Below are 20,694 nucleotides of genomic sequence, written 5' to 3' on the forward strand. Positions count from 1 at the left end.
ACTCTCTGTGATGCTGTTGTGTACATATTTTTAGTTTTGGAGTGATCTCAGTCTTCTTTGATGTTGTTTGTTTTTGGTAGATTTGGGGTAGTCTATGCTTCATGCTGGCATGCATTCAATGGTCTCAGTACTCTTTGTTGCTCTGGGTTTAGTGGGAATGCTTTAGTGTGTTCGGTGATGGTTTATATGCATGTGGTATTTGTATAATGCAAAACTATCTGAAAAACAGCAGAGCACTGTACATTGTGAAATTAAATCTTACAATTAGCAAGTGATTGGAGGGATGGATTCGTTCTGAGAGTAGAAGTGGACTGTTATTGTGCTGTGATGTGGTTTACCTATAATAGATATGTCTTCAGTTCTTACCTAACTTGGAACAGGACTGGGGTGGTCTTGATAGACACAGGGATGAGTTTCCATATCCTGGGTGCATAGATAGAGAAGGCACGTGGTCTTGTTTTTATAATTGAACGTCTTCATCTCCTTGGAAAGTTTCATGAATTCAGGTATGTTACGAGCCACCAGAGACTGTGTTTGTCAACAAGATATTCAAGCCTCTTGGTTGAAAGAGGTCTGTAGATAATGTAGCTCATTTTGTAGATTGTGCCGGCTGGCAACCATTGCCAGTGGAGCTCCGTCAGATGAGTTGTGATGTGGTCATATTTTTTTCAGGCCTTTGATGAGTGATGCTTCGTCATGTAGGATTCCTTGAAGAAGGTCTGTATGGAGTCTGGGAGTTCATGGAGAAGGGCACTGCTACCATCGAGATGTAAGAGTACAAGGACTTAAACAGCAGTTCTGAAGTTGTTTCTGGTAGAAAAAGTAAATGGTCTTTCAGTGGCAGGGCCACAGCGGCTTCTTCCTGTGCTACTCTATATTCAGTGACAGTGCCATAGTGGTCTCTTCTCCATGCTGTTCTATAATCAGTGACGTGATGAAATTGACTCTTTTACATGCTATTGTGGGTCCAGTTACAAAGGTAGACCAGCCTTTGTGCCCTGTCCTGTTGCACATTCAATTGCACTGCAGGATGCAGCTGTGCTCTCTGATCTGTGATTGCATATGTTCATTGACTGTGCTGTTCCATGTTCAGTGTGGGTGAATTTTGTGAACTCTTGTACACTTACGTTCATTGAGGGAGTAGTCTGCGCTCTTTGCTGCCACATGTTCTATTGTAATACTTGAAACCTTCTACTCTGTGGTGTTGTGTGTTTAGCGGCAGCACAATAGCAGTATCTGTGCTGTTGCATGCCTGTGGCACAGCTGGGGTGGTCCCTGCTATGTCCCGTTGTATGTTCAGTAACAGTGATGCAGCAGTCCTTATGCTCTAGTGCATGTTCATCTTCAGTGCTGGTGCCACCTGTTCTCTGTGTCCGCCCAATTTCTGCGTGCTAGAGGTGTCTCTCCTCTCCATAGTGCTGACTTTTTATGCTCAGTATCAGTGCTGTAGCACTGTACTGCTCTGTGGTCCATGTGAACTGTTTCTTTGCTCTCCAAGGTGCTGATTTCCCGCTGCACTCTAAGTGCTGTCTCACTGCCTTATCCCCTCAGGATGCTGACCTCCCAATGAACTGGCAGTTCTGACTCTGTGATCTCCGCCATCCACTGTGCTGACCCCCAAGTGTATTGTAAGATTTGGCTCTGTGCTCTCCGTGGTGCTGATTTTGCACTGCACTGTCAGTGGGGGCTTTGTGCTTGCTGCTGTCCATGGTGCTGATTTCCTAAAGCACTCCCAGTGGTAGTTCTGTGCTCTTTGTGGGCTAATCTCCTAATACACTGTCAGTGCTGGCTCTTTGCTCTGTGCTCTCCGCGGTGCTGATCTCACACTGCACTGTCAGTGGTGGCCCTGTGTTTGCTGCTATTCATTGTGCTGCTTTGCTGATTTCCTAATCCAGTGTCAGTGATACCTCTGTGGTCGCCATTGTGCTAATCTCCTGATGCACTCTCAGTGCTGGCTCTTTTCTCTGTGCTTTCCATGATGCAGCTGTCCCACTGCCCTGTCAGTAGTTGCTCTGTGTTCGCTGCTGTCCATGGTGCTGGTTTCCCACAGCACTGACAGTGCTGACTCTTTTCTCTGTGCTCTCCATGGTGCTGGTCTCTCACTGTACTGTCTGTGGAGGCTCTGTGTTTGCTGCTAGTGGCTCTGTGTTCGCTGCTGTCCATGGTGCTGGTTTCCCACAGCACTGACAGTGCTGATTCTTTTCTCTGTGCTCTCAATGGTGCTGGTCTCTCACTGTACTGTCTGTGGAGGCTCTGTGTTTGCTGCTAGTGGCTCTGTGTTCGCTGCTGTCCATGGTGCTGGTTTCCCACAGCACTGACAGTCCTGATTCTTTTCTCTGTGCTCTCCATGGTGCTGATCTCTCACTGTACTGTCTGTGGAGGCTCTGTGTTTGCTGCTAGTGGCTCTGTGTTCGCTGCTGTCCATGGTGCTGGTTTCCCACAGCACTGACAGTGCTGACTCTTTTCTCTGTGCTCTCCATGGTGCTGGTCTCTCACTGTACTGTCTGTGGAGGCTCTGTGTTTGCTGCTAGTGGCTCTGTGTTCGCTGCTGTCCATGGTGCTGGTTTCCCACAGCACTGACAGTCCTGATTCTTTTCTCTGTGCTCTCCATGGTGCTGATCTCTCACTGTACTGTCTGTGGAGGCTCTGTGTTTGCTGCTAGTGGCTCTGTGTTCGCTGCTGTCCATGGTGCTGGTTTCCCACAGCACTGACAGTGCTGATTCTTTTCTCTGTGCTCTCCATGGTGCTGGTCTCTCACTGTACTGTCTGTGGAGGCTCTGTGTTTCTTGCTAGTGGCTCTGTGTTCGCTGCTGTCCATGGTGCTGGTTTCCCACAGCACTGCCTGTCCTTGCCCCCGCTCTTTCCTCTCATAGTGATCTCCGTCTTTCCTGGTCCGGCTGCTTTGCATGGTGCTGATCTCTCTATTCTCCAAGGGCCTGATTCGCAAACTGCTTTCACCATAATACCACGAATGCAAGTCACAAACCTATGAGTGGAAATGTCTACCTCTGTTATCCTTTCCACACGCTGCATAAGTTTACTACTTAGCACTAAATGTAGGAAGGACCCAGGGGAGTGGTAGAAAAATGTGCAACAAAATAGTAAGTGTTTAGCAAGAGTGAGGAGGGGCTGAAAGTGGGTTTAAGGAAGGACGTGCTAATATCCTTCCCACATGAGAGTTGAAGCCCTTTGCTATTCAAACACTACACTTCCGGAGTTACTGCAGTGCAAATGGCCACAAAAAAGTTGTAAATGTACTCCAGCCCGGGACTGGAGCACATCTAGCACTACAAATGGCCACTCACAGGTAGTGTATCATATTCCCGTAGAAAGAAGTGGAGGCATGGACTTACATAAAACCCCATAGAAAATAATGTTAAAAAATATGGATGTTAATATTCAACATGTGTGTATGTGTTACAAACTTAAATATTAAATAAAAAATTGTACAATTAGACAAATTAATAGCTAATTTATTTTTTAAATATAATTCAAATAAATGTTTAACATTTAGCAAATGTACAATGAATTTAAATTAATTTAACAGATAGTGCTTAATTGAATTTAGTAAATATTATTAAATATTATTATGCTCTTTTGAGTAAAATGTTTAAATTTCTGTCCAAAAATGTTAATTATATAATAAAATGCAATTTAACTATTTACATATTTAAAAAATCAGTATGTTTATAACATTTATTTTTTATTAGTTCTAGGTTATTTAAAAATATTTCTAGTTAATGTACACATTTATTTTACATGAAAATATTTTCAATATTTTTAACAGACTATTAAACATGATTTAGTTTCTCTTTACCTGGCCATGGGGACATCTCTGCCCCACTGGCGGAGATCTCTGCCTACATGTGAAAAGTTAGTTGCAATAACCTACGCTCGTACATTTGCGCTTAGATATCTCCATCGCCTAGTTTCAGGAGGTAGAGACGTAAGTCTACACTTCTGTGTAAATCTATACTCAGAAAATGTGAATAGTACAAAAGCGTAGATTTACATCTAAGTGCAAGAGTAAATATAAATGCGAGTAAACCCACGTGTTGGTAGTCCTAGCCCTGCTGCTCTCCTTGGTGCTCTCTGTGGCACTGATGTCCCTTGCCTGGAAGTCCGTAGCCTGCTACTTAATGCTTGGCCTTCCTGTTGCTTTCTACTATCCATAGTCCTGATCTCTTCGTCCACTGTCACTCCAGGTCCTCCTTTGCTTGCCTCCTTGTCTCTCTTTGCTCTTCTCAGTATCCTCAGTGCTGATCCCCAAATGATTTGTCACTCCTGGCCCTCTGGTCCTTTTGCTCTCCATGGCGCTGACCTCCCTACTCCACCTCGTGCGTGGCTCTGAGGCTATCTGCTGCTATCCCTGTGCCCCCTGCTCCTCTCTCTGGTTCAAATCTCTCTGTGGTCTGTCACTTCTGGTCCTCCTGCCCTCAAAGATCAGACCTATAACCTATCACTTTTGGACCTCCTGCAGTTGTTGCTCTCCGTTCTCCCTGCTCTTTCGTTCCTCGCCCTCCTGCTCCCTGGAGCTCCCCGCTCTCCATGATCTGTTTTCTCTCTGCTCCAACTCCTGCCCCTAGTACTCTCCGATACTTTCTGCTCCCATGGTGCTGATCTCTGTGCTGTTACTCCTGGCTGTCCGGCTATTTGATTGTCTCCATATTGCTCTCTGCTCTCCATGATCCTGCTCTCTCTATGCTCTTTGATTCCTGGCCCTCCTGCTCTCTGGTGCACTCTGCTCTCCATGATCCTGTTCTCTCTATGCTCTCACTCCTGGCACTTCTACTTCCTGGCGCTCTCTGCCCTCCATGGTCCTTGTCTCAATGTGCTCCCCCCCCCCTGGCCCTTCTGCTCTCTGCTATCCATGATCCTGAGCTCTCTATGAGCCTGCCTTCGGTCTGCTCTCCCTGGTGCTGATTTCTCCATGCCCAGTCATTCATGGCCCTTATGATCTCTGCTCTCCATGGTGCTGATCTCTCTGTGCTCTTACCCCTTGCCCTCCTGCTATCTGATCGTCTCCTTATCCCTCCCTGCTCTCCATGATCCTGTTCTCTATATGCTCCATCATTCTAGTCCCTCCTACTCTTTGATTCTGTTCTCCCTATGCTGGGACTCCTGACCGTCCTGCTCTCCATGATCCTGTTCCCTCTGTCTCTCACTCCTGGCCCTTTTACTCGCTGGTGTTCTCTGCGGTCCTGATCTCAATGAGCTCTCACTCCTGGCTCTTCTGGTCCTGCTCTCAATGAGCTCTCACTCTGCTCTAAGTGGTGCTTCTATCTCAGTGCTCTGTCACTCCTGGCCCTCCTGCTCCTACCTGCTTTCCATGGTCCTGATCTCTCTGTGCTCAGTCACTCCTGGCCCTCCTGCTCCTGATGCTACCTGCTATCCATGGCCCTGATCTCTCTGTGCTCAGTCACTCTCGGCCCTCCTGCTCCTGATGCTCTCTGCTATCCATGGTCCTGATCTCAATGAGCTCTCACTCCTGGCTCTCTGCTCTCTGCGCTTGTCTTTGTGGCTTGTTACTCTCCCTGGTGCCCAGTCAGTGCTGGCCCTTGTATTCTTCTGACTAGCTGCTCTTCACTGTGCTGATCTCTCTATGCTATGTCACTCCTGCCCCCTGTTCTCTGATGTTCTCTGCTCTACATATATCTGATATCTCGGTGCTCTGTCACTCCTGGCCCTCCAGCTCCTGATGCTATCTGCTATCCATGGTTCTGATCTCTCTGTGCTCAGTCACTTTTGGTCCTCCTGCTCCTGATGCTCTCTGCTATCCATGGTCCTGATCTCTCCCACTCCTGCTCTCCGCTCTCCCTGGTACTGATCTCTCTATCTGCTGTCACACCTGGCCCTCCTGCTCTCCCTGGTGCTGATCTCTCTGTGCTGTCACTCCTGCTCTCTGCCGCTCTCTTCTCACCCTAGTGCTGAGCGCTCTGTGTCCGTCACTCCTGCTGCTGATGCTCTCTGCTGTCCAGGTCCAGGTCCTGATCTCTCGGTGCTCTGTCACTCCTGGCTCTCCTGCTTCTGGTGCTATCTGCTCTCCTTGGTGCTCATCTCTCTGTGCTCTGTCACTGCTGGCCCTCCTGCTCCTGATGCTTTCTGCTATCCATGGTCCTGATCTCTGTCACTACTTCTCTCCCTGGTACTGATCTCTCTCTCTCTGATGATACTCCTGGCTCGTCTGCTCTCCCTGGTGCTGATCTCTCTTTCTGTCACTCCTGCTGCTTTCCGCTATCCATGGTCCTGAGCTCCCTGTGCTCTGCCACTCCTGCCCTTTTGATTCTGATGGTCTCCTCTCTCCCTGGTGCTCATCTCTCTGTGCTCTGTCACTCCTGGCCCTCCTACTTCCGATGCTCTCTGCTATCCATGGTCCTGATTTCTGTCACTTCTGCTCTCTGCTATCCATGGTCCTGATCTTTCTGTACTCTGTCACTGCTGGCCCTCCTGCTTCTGGTGCTCTCTGCTATCCATGGTCCTGATTGCTCTTACTTCTACTCTCTGATATCCATGGTCCTGATCTTTCTGTACTCTCTCCACTGCTGTCCCTCCTGCTCCTGATGCTCTTTGCACTCCCTGATGCTCATCTTTCTGTGCTCTGTCACTCCTGGCCTTCCTGCTCCTGATGCTCTCTGCTATCCATGGTCCTGATTTCTGTCACTTCTGCTCTCTGCTATCCATGGTCCTGATCTTTCTCTACTCTGTCACTGCTGGCCCTCCTGCTTCTGGTGCTCTCTGCTATCCATGGTCCTGATTGCTCTTACTTCTACTCTCTGATATCCATGGTCCTGATCTTTCTGTACTCCCTCCACTGCTGGCCCTCCTGCTTCTGGTGCTCTCTGCTCTCCCTGGTGCTCATCTCTCTGTGCTCTGTCACTCCTGGCCCTCCTGCTCCTGATGCTCTCTGCTATCCATGCTCCTGATTTCTGTCACTTCTGCTCTCTGCTATCCATGGTCCTGATCTATCTGTACTCTGTCACTGCTGGCCCTCCTGCTTCTGGTGCTCTCTGCTATCCATGGTCCTGATTGCTCTTACTTCTACTCTCTGATATCCATGGTCCTGATCTTTCTGTACTCCCTCCACTGCTGGCCCTCCTGCTTCTGGTGCTCTCTGCTCTCCCAGGGGCTCATCTCTCTGTGCTCTGTCACTCCTGGCCCTCCTGCTCCTGATGCTCTCTGCTATCCATGCTCCTGATTTCTGTCACTTCTGCTCTCTGCTATCCATGGTCCTGATCTATCTGTACTCTGTCACTGCTGGCCCTCCTGCGCCTGATGCTCACTGCTATCCGTGGTCCTGATCTCTCTGTACTCAGTCACTGCTGGCCCTCGTGCTCCTGATGCTCTCTGCTATCCATGGTCCTGATCTCTCTGTACTCAGTCACTCCTGGCCCTCCTGCTCCTGATGCTCTCTGCTATCCATGGTCCTGATCTCTCTGTACTCAGTCATTCCTGGCCCTCCTGCTCCTGATGCTCTCTGCTATCCATGGTCCTGATCTCTCTGTACTCAGTCACTGCTGGCCCTCGTGCTCCTGATTCTCTCTGCTATCCATGGTCCTGATCTCTCTGTACTCAGTCACTGCTGGCCCTCCTGCTCCTGACGCTCTCTGCTATCCATGGTCCTGATCTCTCTGTACTCAGTCACTGCTGGCCCTCCTGCTCCTGATGCTCTCTGCTATTCATGGTCCTGATCTCTCTGTACTCAGTCACTGCTGGCCCTCCTGCTCCTGATGCTCTCTGCTATTCATGGTCCTGATCTCTCTGTATTCTGTCACTGCTGGCCCTCCTGCTCCTGATGCTCTCTGCTATCCATGGTCCTGATCTCTCTGTACTCAGTCACTGCTGGCCCTCCTGCTCCTGATGCCACTCCTGGCCCTCCTGCTCCTGATGCTCTCTGCTATTCATGGTCCTGATCTCTCTGTACTCAGTCACTGCTGGCCCTCGTGCTCCTGATGCTCTCTGCTATCCATGGTCCTGATCTCTCTGTACTCTGTCACTGCTGGCCCTCGTGCTCCTGATGCTCTCTGCTATCCATGGTCCTGATCTCTCTGTACTCAGTCACTGCTGGCCCTCGTGCTCCTGATGCTCTCTGCTATCCATGGTCCTGATCTCTCAGTACTCTGTCACTGCTGGCCCTCGTGCTCCTGATGCTCTCTGCTATTCATGGTCCTGATCTCTCTGTACTCAGTCACTGCTGGCCCTCGTGCTCCTGACGCTCTCTGCTATTCATGGTCCTGATCTCTCTGTACTCAGTCACTGCTGGCCCTCGTGCTCCTGACGCTCTCTGCTATTCGTGGTCCTGATCTCTCTGTACTCAGTCACTGCTGGCCCTCGTGCTCCTGACGCTCTCTGCTATCCATGGTCCTGATCTCTCTGTACTCTGTCACTGCTGGCCCTCGTGCTCCTGACGCTCTCTGCTATCCGTGGTCCTGATCTCTCTGTACTCTGTCACTGCTGGCCCTCGTGCTCCTGACGCTCTCTGCTATCCGTGGTCCTGATCTCTCTGTACTCAGTCACTGCTGGCCCTCGTGCTCCTGACGCTCTCTGCTATCCGTGGTCCTGATCTCTCTGTACTCTGTCACTCCTGGCCCTCCTGCGCCTGACGCTCTCTGCTATCCGTGGTCCTGATCTCTCTGTACTCTGTCACTGCTGGCCCTCGTGCTCCTGACGCTCTCTGCTATCCATGGTCCTGATCTCTCTGTACTCTGTCACTGCTGGCCCTCGTGCTCCTGACGCTCTCTGCTATCCGTGGTCCTGATCTCTCTGTACTCTGTCACTGCTGGCCCTCGTGCTCCTGACGCTCTCTGCTATCCATGGTCCTGATCTCTCTGTACTCTGTCACTGCTGGCCCTCGTGCTCCTGACGCTCTCTGCTATCCATGGTCCTGATCTCTCTGTACTCAGTCACTGCTGGCCCTCCTGCGCCTGACGCTCTCTGCTATCCATGGTCCTGATCTCTCTGTACTCAGTCACTGCTGGCCCTCGTGCTCCTGACGCTCTCTGCTATCCATGGTCCTGATCTCTCTGTACTCAGTCACTGCTGGCCCTCGTGCTCCTGATGCTCTCTGCTATTCATGGTCCTGATCTCTCTGTACTCAGTCACTGCTGGCCCTCGTGCTCCTGATGCTCTCTGCTATCCATGGTCCTGATCTCTCTATGAGCCTGCCTTCGGTCTGCTCTCCCTGGTGCTGATTTCTCCATGCCCAGTCATTCATGGCCCTTATGATCTCTGCTCTCCATGGTGCTGATCTCTCTGTGCTCTTACCCCTTGCCCTCCTGCTATCTGATCGTCTCCTTATCCCTCCCTGCTCTCCATGATCCTGTTCTCTATATGCTCCATCATTCTAGTCCCTCCTACTCTTTGATTCTGTTCTCCCTATGCTGGGACTCCTGACCGTCCTGCTCTCCATGATCCTGTTCCCTCTGTCTCTCACTCCTGGCCCTTTTACTCGCTGGTGTTCTCTGCGGTCCTGATCTCAATGAGCTCTCACTCCTGGCTCTTCTGGTCCTGCTCTCAATGAGCTCTCACTCTGCTCTAAGTGGTGCTTCTATCTCAGTGCTCTGTCACTCCTGGCCCTCCTGCTCCTACCTGCTTTCCATGGTCCTGATCTCTCTGTGCTCAGTCACTCCTGGCCCTCCTGCTCCTGATGCTACCTGCTATCCATGGCCCTGATCTCTCTGTGCTCAGTCACTCTCGGCCCTCCTGCTCCTGATGCTCTCTGCTATCCATGGTCCTGATCTCAATGAGCTCTCACTCCTGGCTCTCTGCTCTCTGCGCTTGTCTTTGTGGCTTGTTACTCTCCCTGGTGCCCAGTCAGTGCTGGCCCTTGTATTCTTCTGACTAGCTGCTCTTCACTGTGCTGATCTCTCTATGCTATGTCACTCCTGCCCCCTGTTCTCTGATGTTCTCTGCTCTACATATATCTGATATCTCGGTGCTCTGTCACTCCTGGCCCTCCAGCTCCTGATGCTATCTGCTATCCATGGTTCTGATCTCTCTGTGCTCAGTCACTTTTGGTCCTCCTGCTCCTGATGCTCTCTGCTATCCATGGTCCTGATCTCTCCCACTCCTGCTCTCCGCTCTCCCTGGTACTGATCTCTCTATCTGCTGTCACACCTGGCCCTCCTGCTCTCCCTGGTGCTGATCTCTCTGTGCTGTCACTCCTGCTCTCTGCCGCTCTCTTCTCACCCTAGTGCTGAGCGCTCTGTGTCCGTCACTCCTGCTGCTGATGCTCTCTGCTGTCCAGGTCCAGGTCCTGATCTCTCGGTGCTCTGTCACTCCTGGCTCTCCTGCTTCTGGTGCTATCTGCTCTCCTTGGTGCTCATCTCTCTGTGCTCTGTCACTGCTGGCCCTCCTGCTCCTGATGCTTTCTGCTATCCATGGTCCTGATCTCTGTCACTACTTCTCTCCCTGGTACTGATCTCTCTCTCTCTGATGATACTCCTGGCTCGTCTGCTCTCCCTGGTGCTGATCTCTCTTTCTGTCACTCCTGCTGCTTTCCGCTATCCATGGTCCTGAGCTCCCTGTGCTCTGCCACTCCTGCCCTTTTGATTCTGATGGTCTCCTCTCTCCCTGGTGCTCATCTCTCTGTGCTCTGTCACTCCTGGCCCTCCTACTTCCGATGCTCTCTGCTATCCATGGTCCTGATTTCTGTCACTTCTGCTCTCTGCTATCCATGGTCCTGATCTTTCTGTACTCTGTCACTGCTGGCCCTCCTGCTTCTGGTGCTCTCTGCTATCCATGGTCCTGATTGCTCTTACTTCTACTCTCTGATATCCATGGTCCTGATCTTTCTGTACTCTCTCCACTGCTGTCCCTCCTGCTCCTGATGCTCTTTGCACTCCCTGATGCTCATCTTTCTGTGCTCTGTCATTCCTGGCCTTCCTGCTCCTGATGCTCTCTGCTATCCATGGTCCTGATTTCTGTCACTTCTGCTCTCTGCTATCCATGGTCCTGATCTTTCTCTACTCTGTCACTGCTGGCCCTCCTGCTTCTGGTGCTCTCTGCTATCCATGGTCCTGATTGCTCTTACTTCTACTCTCTGATATCCATGGTCCTGATCTTTCTGTACTCCCTCCACTGCTGGCCCTCCTGCTTCTGGTGCTCTCTGCTCTCCCTGGTGCTCATCTCTCTGTGCTCTGTCACTCCTGGCCCTCCTGCTCCTGATGCTCTCTGCTATCCATGCTCCTGATTTCTGTCACTTCTGCTCTCTGCTATCCATGGTCCTGATCTATCTGTACTCTGTCACTGCTGGCCCTCCTGCTTCTGGTGCTCTCTGCTATCCATGGTCCTGATTGCTCTTACTTCTACTCTCTGATATCCATGGTCCTGATCTTTCTGTACTCCCTCCACTGCTGGCCCTCCTGCTTCTGGTGCTCTCTGCTCTCCCTGGTGCTCATCTCTCTGTGCTCTGTCACTCCTGGCCCTCCTGCTCCTGATGCTCTCTGCTATCCATGCTCCTGATTTCTGTCACTTCTGCTCTCTGCTATCCATGGTCCTGATCTATCTGTACTCTGTCACTGCTGGCCCTCCTGCGCCTGATGCTCACTGCTATCCGTGGTCCTGATCTCTCTGTACTCAGTCACTGCTGGCCCTCGTGCTCCTGATGCTCTCTGCTATCCATGGTCCTGATCTCTCTGTACTCAGTCACTCCTGGCCCTCCTGCTCCTGATGCTCTCTGCTATCCATGGTCCTGATCTCTCTGTACTCAGTCATTCCTGGCCCTCCTGCTCCTGATGCTCTCTGCTATCCATGGTCCTGATCTCTCTGTACTCAGTCACTGCTGGCCCTCGTGCTCCTGATGCTCTCTGCTATCCATGGTCCTGATCTCTCTGTACTCAGTCACTGCTGGCCCTCCTGCTCCTGACGCTCTCTGCTATCCATGGTCCTGATCTCTCTGTACTCAGTCACTGCTGGCCCTCCTGCTCCTGATGCTCTCTGCTATTCATGGTCCTGATCTCTCTGTACTCAGTCACTGCTGGCCCTCCTGCTCCTGATGCTCTCTGCTATTCATGGTCCTGATCTCTCTGTATTCTGTCACTGCTGGCCCTCCTGCTCCTGATGCTCTCTGCTATCCATGGTCCTGATCTCTCTGTACTCAGTCACTGCTGGCCCTCCTGCTCCTGATGCCACTCCTGGCCCTCCTGCTCCTGATGCTCTCTGCTATTCATGGTCCTGATCTCTCTGTACTCAGTCACTGCTGGCCCTCGTGCTCCTGATGCTCTCTGCTATCCGTGGTCCTGATCTCTCTGTACTCAGTCACTCCTGGCCCTCGTGCTCCTGATGCTCTCTGCTATCCGTGGTCCTGATCTCTCTGTACTCTGTCACTGCTGGCCCTCGTGCTCCTGATGCTCTCTGCTATTCGTGGTCCTGATCTCTCTGTACTCAGTCACTGCTGGCCCTCGTGCTCCTGATGCTCTCTGCTATCCGTGGTCCTGATCTCTCTGTACTCAGTCACTGCTGGCCCTCGTGCTCCTGATGCTCTCTGCTATCCGTGGTCCTGATCTCTCTGTACTCAGTCACTGCTGGCCCTCGTGCTCCTGATGCTCTCTGCTATCCGTGGTCCTGATCTCTCTGTACTCAGTCACTGCTGGCCCTCGTGCTCCTGACGCTCTCTGCTATCCGTGGTCCTGATCTCTCAGTACTCTGTCACTGCTGGCCCTCGTGCTCCTGACGCTCTCTGCTATTCGTGGTCCTGATCTCTCTGTACTCAGTCACTGCTGGCCCTCGTGCTCCTGACGCTCTCTGCTATTCGTGGTCCTGATCTCTCTGTACTCAGTCACTGCTGGCCCTCGTGCTCCTGACGCTCTCTGCTATTCGTGGTCCTGATCTCTCTGTACTCAGTCACTGCTGGCCCTCGTGCTCCTGACGCTCTCTGCTATTCGTGGTCCTGATCTCTCTGTACTCAGTCACTGCTGGCCCTCGTGCTCCTGACGCTCTCTGCTATTCGTGGTCCTGATCTCTCTGTACTCAGTCACTGCTGGCCCTCGTGCTCCTGACGCTCTCTGCTATCCGTGGTCCTGATCTCTCTGTACTCAGTCACTGCTGGCCCTCGTGCTCCTGACGCTCTCTGCTATCCGTGGTCCTGATCTCTCTGTACTCTGTCACTGCTGGCCCTCGTGCTCCTGACGCTCTCTGCTATCCGTGGTCCTGATCTCTCTGTACTCAGTCACTGCTGGCCCTCGTGCTCCTGACGCTCTCTGCTATCCGTGGTCCTGATCTCTCTGTACTCAGTCACTGCTGGCCCTCGTGCTCCTGACGCTCTCTGCTATCCGTGGTCCTGATCTCTCTGTACTCAGTCACTGCTGGCCCTCGTGCTCCTGACGCTCTCTGCTATCCGTGGTCCTGATCTCTCTGTACTCTGTCACTGCTGGCCCTCGTGCTCCTGACGCTCTCTGCTATCCGTGGTCCTGATCTCTCTGTACTCTGTCACTGCTGGCCCTCGTGCTCCTGACGCTCTCTGCTATCCGTGGTCCTGATCTCTCTGTACTCTGTCACTGCTGGCCCTCGTGCTCCTGACGCTCTCTGCTATCCGTGGTCCTGATCTCTCTGTACTCTGTCACTGCTGGCCCTCGTGCTCCTGACGCTCTCTGCTATCCGTGGTCCTGATCTCTCTGTACTCTGTCACTGCTGGCCCTCGTGCTCCTGACGCTCTCTGCTATCCGTGGTCCTGATCTCTCTGTACTCTGTCACTGCTGGCCCTCGTGCTCCTGACGCTCTCTGCTATCCGTGGTCCTGATCTCTCTGTACTCTGTCACTGCTGGCCCTCGTGCTCCTGACGCTCTCTGCTATCCGTGGTCCTGATCTCTCTGTACTCTGTCACTGCTGGCCCTCGTGCTCCTGACGCTCTCTGCTATCCGTGGTCCTGATCTCTCTGTACTCTGTCACTGCTGGCCCTCGTGCTCCTGACGCTCTCTGCTATCCGTGGTCCTGATCTCTCTGTACTCTGTCACTGCTGGCCCTCGTGCTCCTGACGCTCTCTGCTATCCGTGGTCCTGATCTCTCTGTACTCTGTCACTGCTGGCCCTCGTGCTCCTGACGCTCTCTGCTATCCGTGGTCCTGATCTCTCTGTACTCTGTCACTGCTGGCCCTCGTGCTCCTGACGCTCTCTGCTATCCGTGGTCCTGATCTCTCTGTACTCTGTCACTGCTGGCCCTCGTGCTCCTGACGCTCTCTGCTATCCGTGGTCCTGATCTCTCTGTACTCTGTCACTGCTGGCCCTCGTGCTCCTGACGCTCTCTGCTATCCGTGGTCCTGATCTCTCTGTACTCTGTCACTGCTGGCCCTCGTGCTCCTGACGCTCTCTGCTATCCGTGGTCCTGATCTCTCTGTACTCTGTCACTGCTGGCCCTCGTGCTCCTGACGCTCTCTGCTATCCGTGGTCCTGATCTCTCTGTACTCAGTCACTGCTGGCCCTCGTGCTCCTGACGCTCTCTGCTATCCGTGGTCCTGATCTCTCTGTACTCAGTCACTGCTGGCCCTCGTGCTCCTGACGCTCTCTGCTATCCGTGGTCCTGATCTCTCTGTACTCAGTCACTGCTGGCCCTCGTGCTCCTGACGCTCTCTGCTATCCGTGGTCCTGATCTCTCTGTACTCAGTCACTGCTGGCCCTCGTGCTCCTGACGCTCTCTGCTATCCGTGGTCCTGATCTCTCTGTACTCAGTCACTGCTGGCCCTCGTGCTCCTGACGCTCTCTGCTATCCGTGGTCCTGATCTCTCTGTACTCAGTCACTGCTGGCCCTCCTGCTCCTGACGCTCTCTGCTATCCGTGGTCCTGATCTCTCTGTACTCAGTCACTGCTGGCCCTCGTGCTCCTGACGCTCTCTGCTATCCGTGGTCCTGATCTCTCTGTACTCAGTCACTCCTGGCCCTCCTGCTCCTGACGCTCTCTGCTATCCGTGGTCCTGATCTCTCTGTACTCAGTCACTGCTGGCCCTCCTGCTCCTGACGCTCTCTGCTATCCGTGGTCCTGATCTCTCTGTACTCAGTCACTGCTGGCCCTCGTGCTCCTGACGCTCTCTGCTATCCGTGGTCCTGATCTCTCTGTACTCAGTCACTCCTGGCCCGTGCTCCTGACGCTCTCTGCTATCCGTGGTCCTGATCTCTCTGTACTCTGTCACTGCTGGCCCTCGTGCTCCTGACGCTCTCTGCTATTCGTGGTCCTGATCTCTCTGTACTCTGTCACTGCTGGCCCTCGTGCTCCTGACGCTCTCTGCTATTCGTGGTCCTGATCTCTCTGTACTCAGTCACTGCTGGCCCTCGTGCTCCTGACGCTCTCTGCTATCCGTGGTCCTGATCTCTCTGTACTCAGTCACTGCTGGCCCTCGTGCTCCTGACGCTCTCTGCTATCCGTGGTCCTGATCTCTCTGTACTCAGTCACTGCTGGCCCTCGTGCTCCTGACGCTCTCTGCTATCCGTGGTCCTGATCTCTCTGTACTCAGTCACTGCTGGCCCTCGTGCTCCTGACGCTCTCTGCTATCCGTGGTCCTGATCTCTCTGTACTCTGTCACTGCTGGCCCTCGTGCTCCTGACGCTCTCTGCTATCCGTGGTCCTGATCTCTCTGTACTCTGTCACTGCTGGCCCTCGTGCTCCTGACGCTCTCTGCTATCCGTGGTCCTGATCTCTCTGTACTCTGTCACTGCTGGCCCTCGTGCTCCTGACGCTCTCTGCTATCCGTGGTCCTGATCTCTCTGTACTCAGTCACTGCTGGCCCTCGTGCTCCTGACGCTCTCTGCTATCCGTGGTCCTGATCTCTCTGTACTCTGTCACTGCTGGCCCTCGTGCTCCTGACGCTCTCTGCTATCCGTGGTCCTGATCTCTCTGTACTCAGTCACTGCTGGCCCTCGTGCTCCTGACGCTCTCTGCTTTCCGTGGTCCTGATCTCTCTGTACTCTGTCACTGCTGGCCCTCGTGCTCCTGACGCTCTCTGCTATCCGTGGTCCTGATCTCTCTGTACTCTGTCACTGCTGGCCCTCGTGCTCCTGACGCTCTCTGCTATCCGTGGTCCTGATCTCTCTGTACTCAGTCACTGCTGGCCCTCGTGCTCCTGACGCTCTCTGCTATCCGTGGTCCTGATCTCTCTGTACTCAGTCACTGCTGGCCCTCGTGCTCCTGATGCTCTCTGCTATCCATGGTCCTGATCTCTCTGTACTCAGTCACTGCTGGCCCTCGTGCTCCTGATGCTCTCTGCTATCCATGGTCCTGATCTCTCTGTACTCTGTCACTGCTGGCCCTCGTGCTCCTGACGCTCTCTGCTATCCATGGTCCTGATTTCTGTCACTTTTGCTCTTTGCTATCCATGGTCCTGATCTATCTGTACTCTGTCACTCCTGGCCCTCCTGCGCCTGATGCTCTCTGCTATCCATGGTCCTGATCTCTCTGTACTCAGTCACTGCTGGCCCTCGTGCTCCTGATGCTCTCTGCTATCCGTGGTCCTGATCTCTCTGTACTCAGTCACTCCTGGCCCTCGTGCTCCTGACGCTCTCTGCTATCCGTGGTCCTGATCTCTCTGTACTCAGTCACTGCTGGCCCTCGTGCTCCTGACGCTCTCTGCTATCCGTGGTCCTGATCTCTCTGTACTCAGTCACTCCTGGCCCTCCTGCTCCTGATGCTCTCTGCTATCCATGGTCCTGATCTCTCTGTACTCAGTCATTCCTGGCCCTCCTGCTCCTGACGCTCTCTGCTATCCATGGTCCTGATCTCTCTGTACTCTGTCACTGCTGGCCCTCGTGCTCCTGATGCTCTCTGCTATCCATGGTCCTGATCTCTCTGTACTCTGTCACTGCTGGCCCTCGTGCTCCTGATGCTCTCTGCTATCCATGGTCCTGATCTCTCTGTACTCAGTCACTGCTGGCCCTCGTGCTCCTGATGCTCTCTGCTATCCATGGTCCTGATCTCTCTGTACTCTGTCACTGCTGGCCCTCGTGCTCCTGACGCTCTCTGCTATCCATGGTCCTGATCTCTCAGTACTCTGTCACTGCTGGCCCTCGTGCTCCTGACGCTCTCTGCTATTCGTGGTCCTGATCTCTCTGTACTCAGTCACTGCTGGCCCTCGTGCTCCTGACGCTCTCTGCTATTCGTGGTCCTGATCTCTCTGTACTCAGTCACTGCTGGCCCTCGTGCTCCTGACGCTCTCTGCTATTCGTGGTCCTGATCTCTCTGTACTCAGTCACTGCTGGCCCTCGTGCTCCTGACGCTCTCTGCTATCCATGGTCCTGATCTCTCTGTACTCAGTCACTGCTGGCCCTCGTGCTCCTGACGCTCTCTGCTATCCGTGGTCCTGATCTCTCTGTACTCTGTCACTGCTGGCCCTCGTGCTCCTGACGCTCTCTGCTATCCGTGGTCCTGATCTCTCTGTACTCAGTCACTGCTGGCCCTCGTGCTCCTGACGCTCTCTGCTTTCCGTGGTCCTGATCTCTCTGTACTCTGTCACTGCTGGCCCTCGTGCTCCTGACGCTCTCTGCTATCCATGGTCCTGATCTCTCTGTACTCTGTCACTGCTGGCCCTCGTGCTCCTGATGCTCTCTGCTATCCATGGTCCTGATCTCTCTGTACTCAGTCACTGCTGGCCCTCGTGCTCCTGATGCTCTCTGCTATCCGTGGTCCTGATCTCTCTGTACTCAGTCACTGCTGGCCCTCGTGCTCCTGATGCTCTCTGCTATCCATGGTCCTGATCTCTCTGTACTCAGTCACTGCTGGCCCTCGTGCTCCTGATGCTCTCTGCTATCCATGGTCCTGATCTCTCTGTACTCTGTCACTGCTGGCCCTCGTGCTCCTGACGCTCTCTGCTATCCATGGTCCTGATTTCTGTCACTTTTGCTCTTTGCTATCCATGGTCCTGATCTATCTGTACTCTGTCACTCCTGGCCCTCCTGCGCCTGATGCTCTCTGCTATCCATGGTCCTGATCTCTCTGTACTCAGTCACTGCTGGCCCTCGTGCTCCTGATGCTCTCTGCTATCCGTGGTCCTGATCTCTCTGTACTCAGTCACTGCTGGCCCTCGTGCTCCTGACGCTCTCTGCTATCCATGGTCCTGATCTCTCTGTACTCTGTCACTGCTGGCCCTCGTGCTCCTGATGCTCTCTGCTATCCATGGTCCTGATCTCTCTGTACTCAGTCACTGCTGGCCCTCCTGCGCCTGACGCTCTCTGCTATCCATGGTCCTGATCTCTCTGTACTCAGTCACTGCTGGCCCTCGTGCTCCTGACGCTCTCTGCTATCCATGGTCCTGATCTCTCTGTACTCAGTCACTGCTGGCCCTCCTGCGCCTGATGCTCACTGCTATCCGTGGTCCTGATCTATCTGTACTCAGTCACTGCTGGCCCTCGTGCTCCTGATGCTCTCTGCTATCCATGGTCCTGATCTCTCTGTACTCAGTCACTGCTGGCCCTCGTGCTCCTGATGCTCTCTGCTATCCATGGTCCTGATCTCTCTGTACTCTGTCACTGCTGGCCCTCGTGCTCCTGACGCTCTCTGCTATCCATGGTCCTGATCTCTCTGTACTCTGTCACTGCTGGCCCTCGTGCTCCTGACGCTCTCTGCTATCCATGGTCCTGATTTCTGTCACTTTTGCTCTTTGCTATCCATGGTCCTGATCTATCTGTACTCTGTCACTCCTGGCCCTCCTGCGCCTGATGCTCTCTGCTATCCATGGTCCTGATCTCTCTGTACTCAGTCACTGCTGGCCCTCGTGCTCCTGACGCTCTCTGCTATCCATGGTCCTGATCTCTCTGTACTCAGTCACTGCTGGCCCTCCTGCGCCTGATGCTCACTGCTATCCATGGTCCTGATCTATCTGTACTCAGTCACTGCTGGCCCTCGTGCTCCTGACGCTCTCTGCTATCCATGGTCCTGATCTCTCTGTACTCAGTCACTGCTGGCCCTCGTGCTCCTGACGCTCTCTCCTATCCACGGTCCTGATTTCTGTCACGCCTGCTGTCTGCTCTCCACGGTCCTGATCGCTGCTGCTCTCTGCTCTCCACGGTCCTGAAGCCAGTCGCTCCTGCTCTCCGTGGTGCTGATCCCTCCGCGCTCCGGCCCTCCCGCGCGCGCCCCACGCTCTGCGCCCCCCACGCGGCCGATCCCTCCCGCGCGCGCCCCTCGCTCTGCGCCCTCCCCGGCGCCGGTCCTCGCGCCCCGCGCTCTGCGCCTGCGCGGGCGGCGCGCTGACGTCAGCGGGGCGGTGGGAGGCTGGCTGCCGGCTGCAGAGCGCGGAGCTCCCTCCCGGCCGCGGCTGCCGCACTCCGCCCGCCCGCGCGCGACATGAAGAAGTTCAATTTCCGCAAGGTGCTGGACGGCCTGACCGCCTCGTCCCCCGGCGGAGGGGCGAGCGCCGGGGGCGGCGCGGGCTCGGGCTCCGCGGCGGGGGCCGCGGGGAGCGCGCTGTACCCGGGGGGCGGCGCGGCCGCGGTGTCCCCCCGGGAGCTGGAGGTGCAGGAGACCCTGAGCTCGGACCACTTCCAGCTGTGCAAGGTGAGAGGCCGGGCGGGGGGAGAGAGCCCCGGGGGCAACAGCGGACTCAGTGAGAGGGAGGAGGGAGTGACTGCCGGGGGGTACTGAGTGACACGGGGGAGAGACTGATGGGACGCGGAGAGGGTACTGAGTGACAGGGGGGAGAGACTGCTGGGGAGAGCTCCCCGGGCACATCACTGTACACTGTCAGAGGGGAGAGACTGCAGAGTGAGGGAAGAAGGAGTGACTGCCGGGACTGGAGGGGGTGTCATGAGGGAGAGAGAGACTGCTGGGATGGGGGATGAGGTAGAGGCTGCTGGCTTGGGGTATGAGGAAGAGACCACTGTGATGGGGTGAGTGGCATGAAGGAGATACTGCTGGGACGAGGGGGCGCTGGGTGACATGAGGGGCACATCACTGTACAGTGTCAGAGGGGGAGACTGCAAAGCGAGAGAAGGAGTGACTGCTGGACTACTGTGGGGTGTTGACATGATGGAGAAACTGCTGGGATTCGGTATGAGGGAGAGACTGCTAAGTTGTGGTAGGAGGAACAAACTGCTGGGATGGGGGATGAAGAAGGGACTTCTGGGATGGGGTGAGGTGCACGAGGAAGAGACTGCCGGGACACGGATTAGGGAGAGGAGGCTGGCATAGGGATGAGGAAGAGGCTGCTGGCATGGGGGGACTGCTGAGATGGGTTGAAGGGCATAGGAGAGACACGGCTGGGACAAGGGTGGTTGTCATCTGACAAGAGGTAGAGATTGCTGTAAAGAGACTCCTGGACACATCACTGTGCAGTGTGAGAGGGTAGGGACTGCATAGCGAGGGAAAAGGAACTGCAGATACGATGGTGGGTGTCACTGGGCAGGAGAGAGAGGCTGCTGGTGAGAGACCCTTGGGCACCCCTGCTAGAGTGAAAGGGGAGAGACTTCAGGAAGAGGGAGCAGGGAGTAACTGCTGGGACGAGGGCGGTTGTCAGCTGGCAGGAGGAGAGACTGCTCAGAAGAGACCTCTGGGCACATCACTATGCAGTGGGACAGAGACTGCAGGACGATGGAAAGCGCACTGTTGAGACTAGGGTGGATGTCAAGGGGCAGAAGGGACAGACTGCTGGGGAACACCCTATGTTTAGATCATTTCCAGTCGTGCAATGTGAGGGGGAGTGACCGCAGGGTGAGGGGAGAGGGTGGCAACTGGAGGAGGAGAGGGGCGCTGTGGCATCAGGAAGGCACTAGTGGGGAGACCT

At 54.2% G+C, this 20,694-nt stretch overlaps 1 protein-coding gene across 5 annotated transcripts in view; it reads left to right on the forward strand.

Annotated features, from left to right (window-relative positions):
• The first annotated feature begins 19,185 nt into the window (after positions 1-19,185).
• STXBP5L (syntaxin binding protein 5L) overlaps positions 19,186-20,694 on the forward strand; it is a 1,301,131-nt gene continuing 1,299,622 nt past the window's right edge. For all 5 annotated transcript variants that reach the window (XM_069202705.1, XM_069202706.1, XM_069202709.1 and 2 more), the window contains exon 1: positions 19,186-19,469. In XM_069202705.1, coding sequence (XP_069058806.1) covers positions 19,260-19,469 — 210 coding nt within the window. In that variant the 5' untranslated portion in view covers positions 19,186-19,259. The remainder of the gene's footprint in view (positions 19,470-20,694) is intronic.

The sequence above is a fragment of the Pleurodeles waltl genome, chromosome 8 (assembly GCF_031143425.1).
Source record: "Pleurodeles waltl isolate 20211129_DDA chromosome 8, aPleWal1.hap1.20221129, whole genome shotgun sequence".
NCBI lineage: Eukaryota > Metazoa > Chordata > Amphibia > Caudata > Salamandridae > Pleurodeles > Pleurodeles waltl.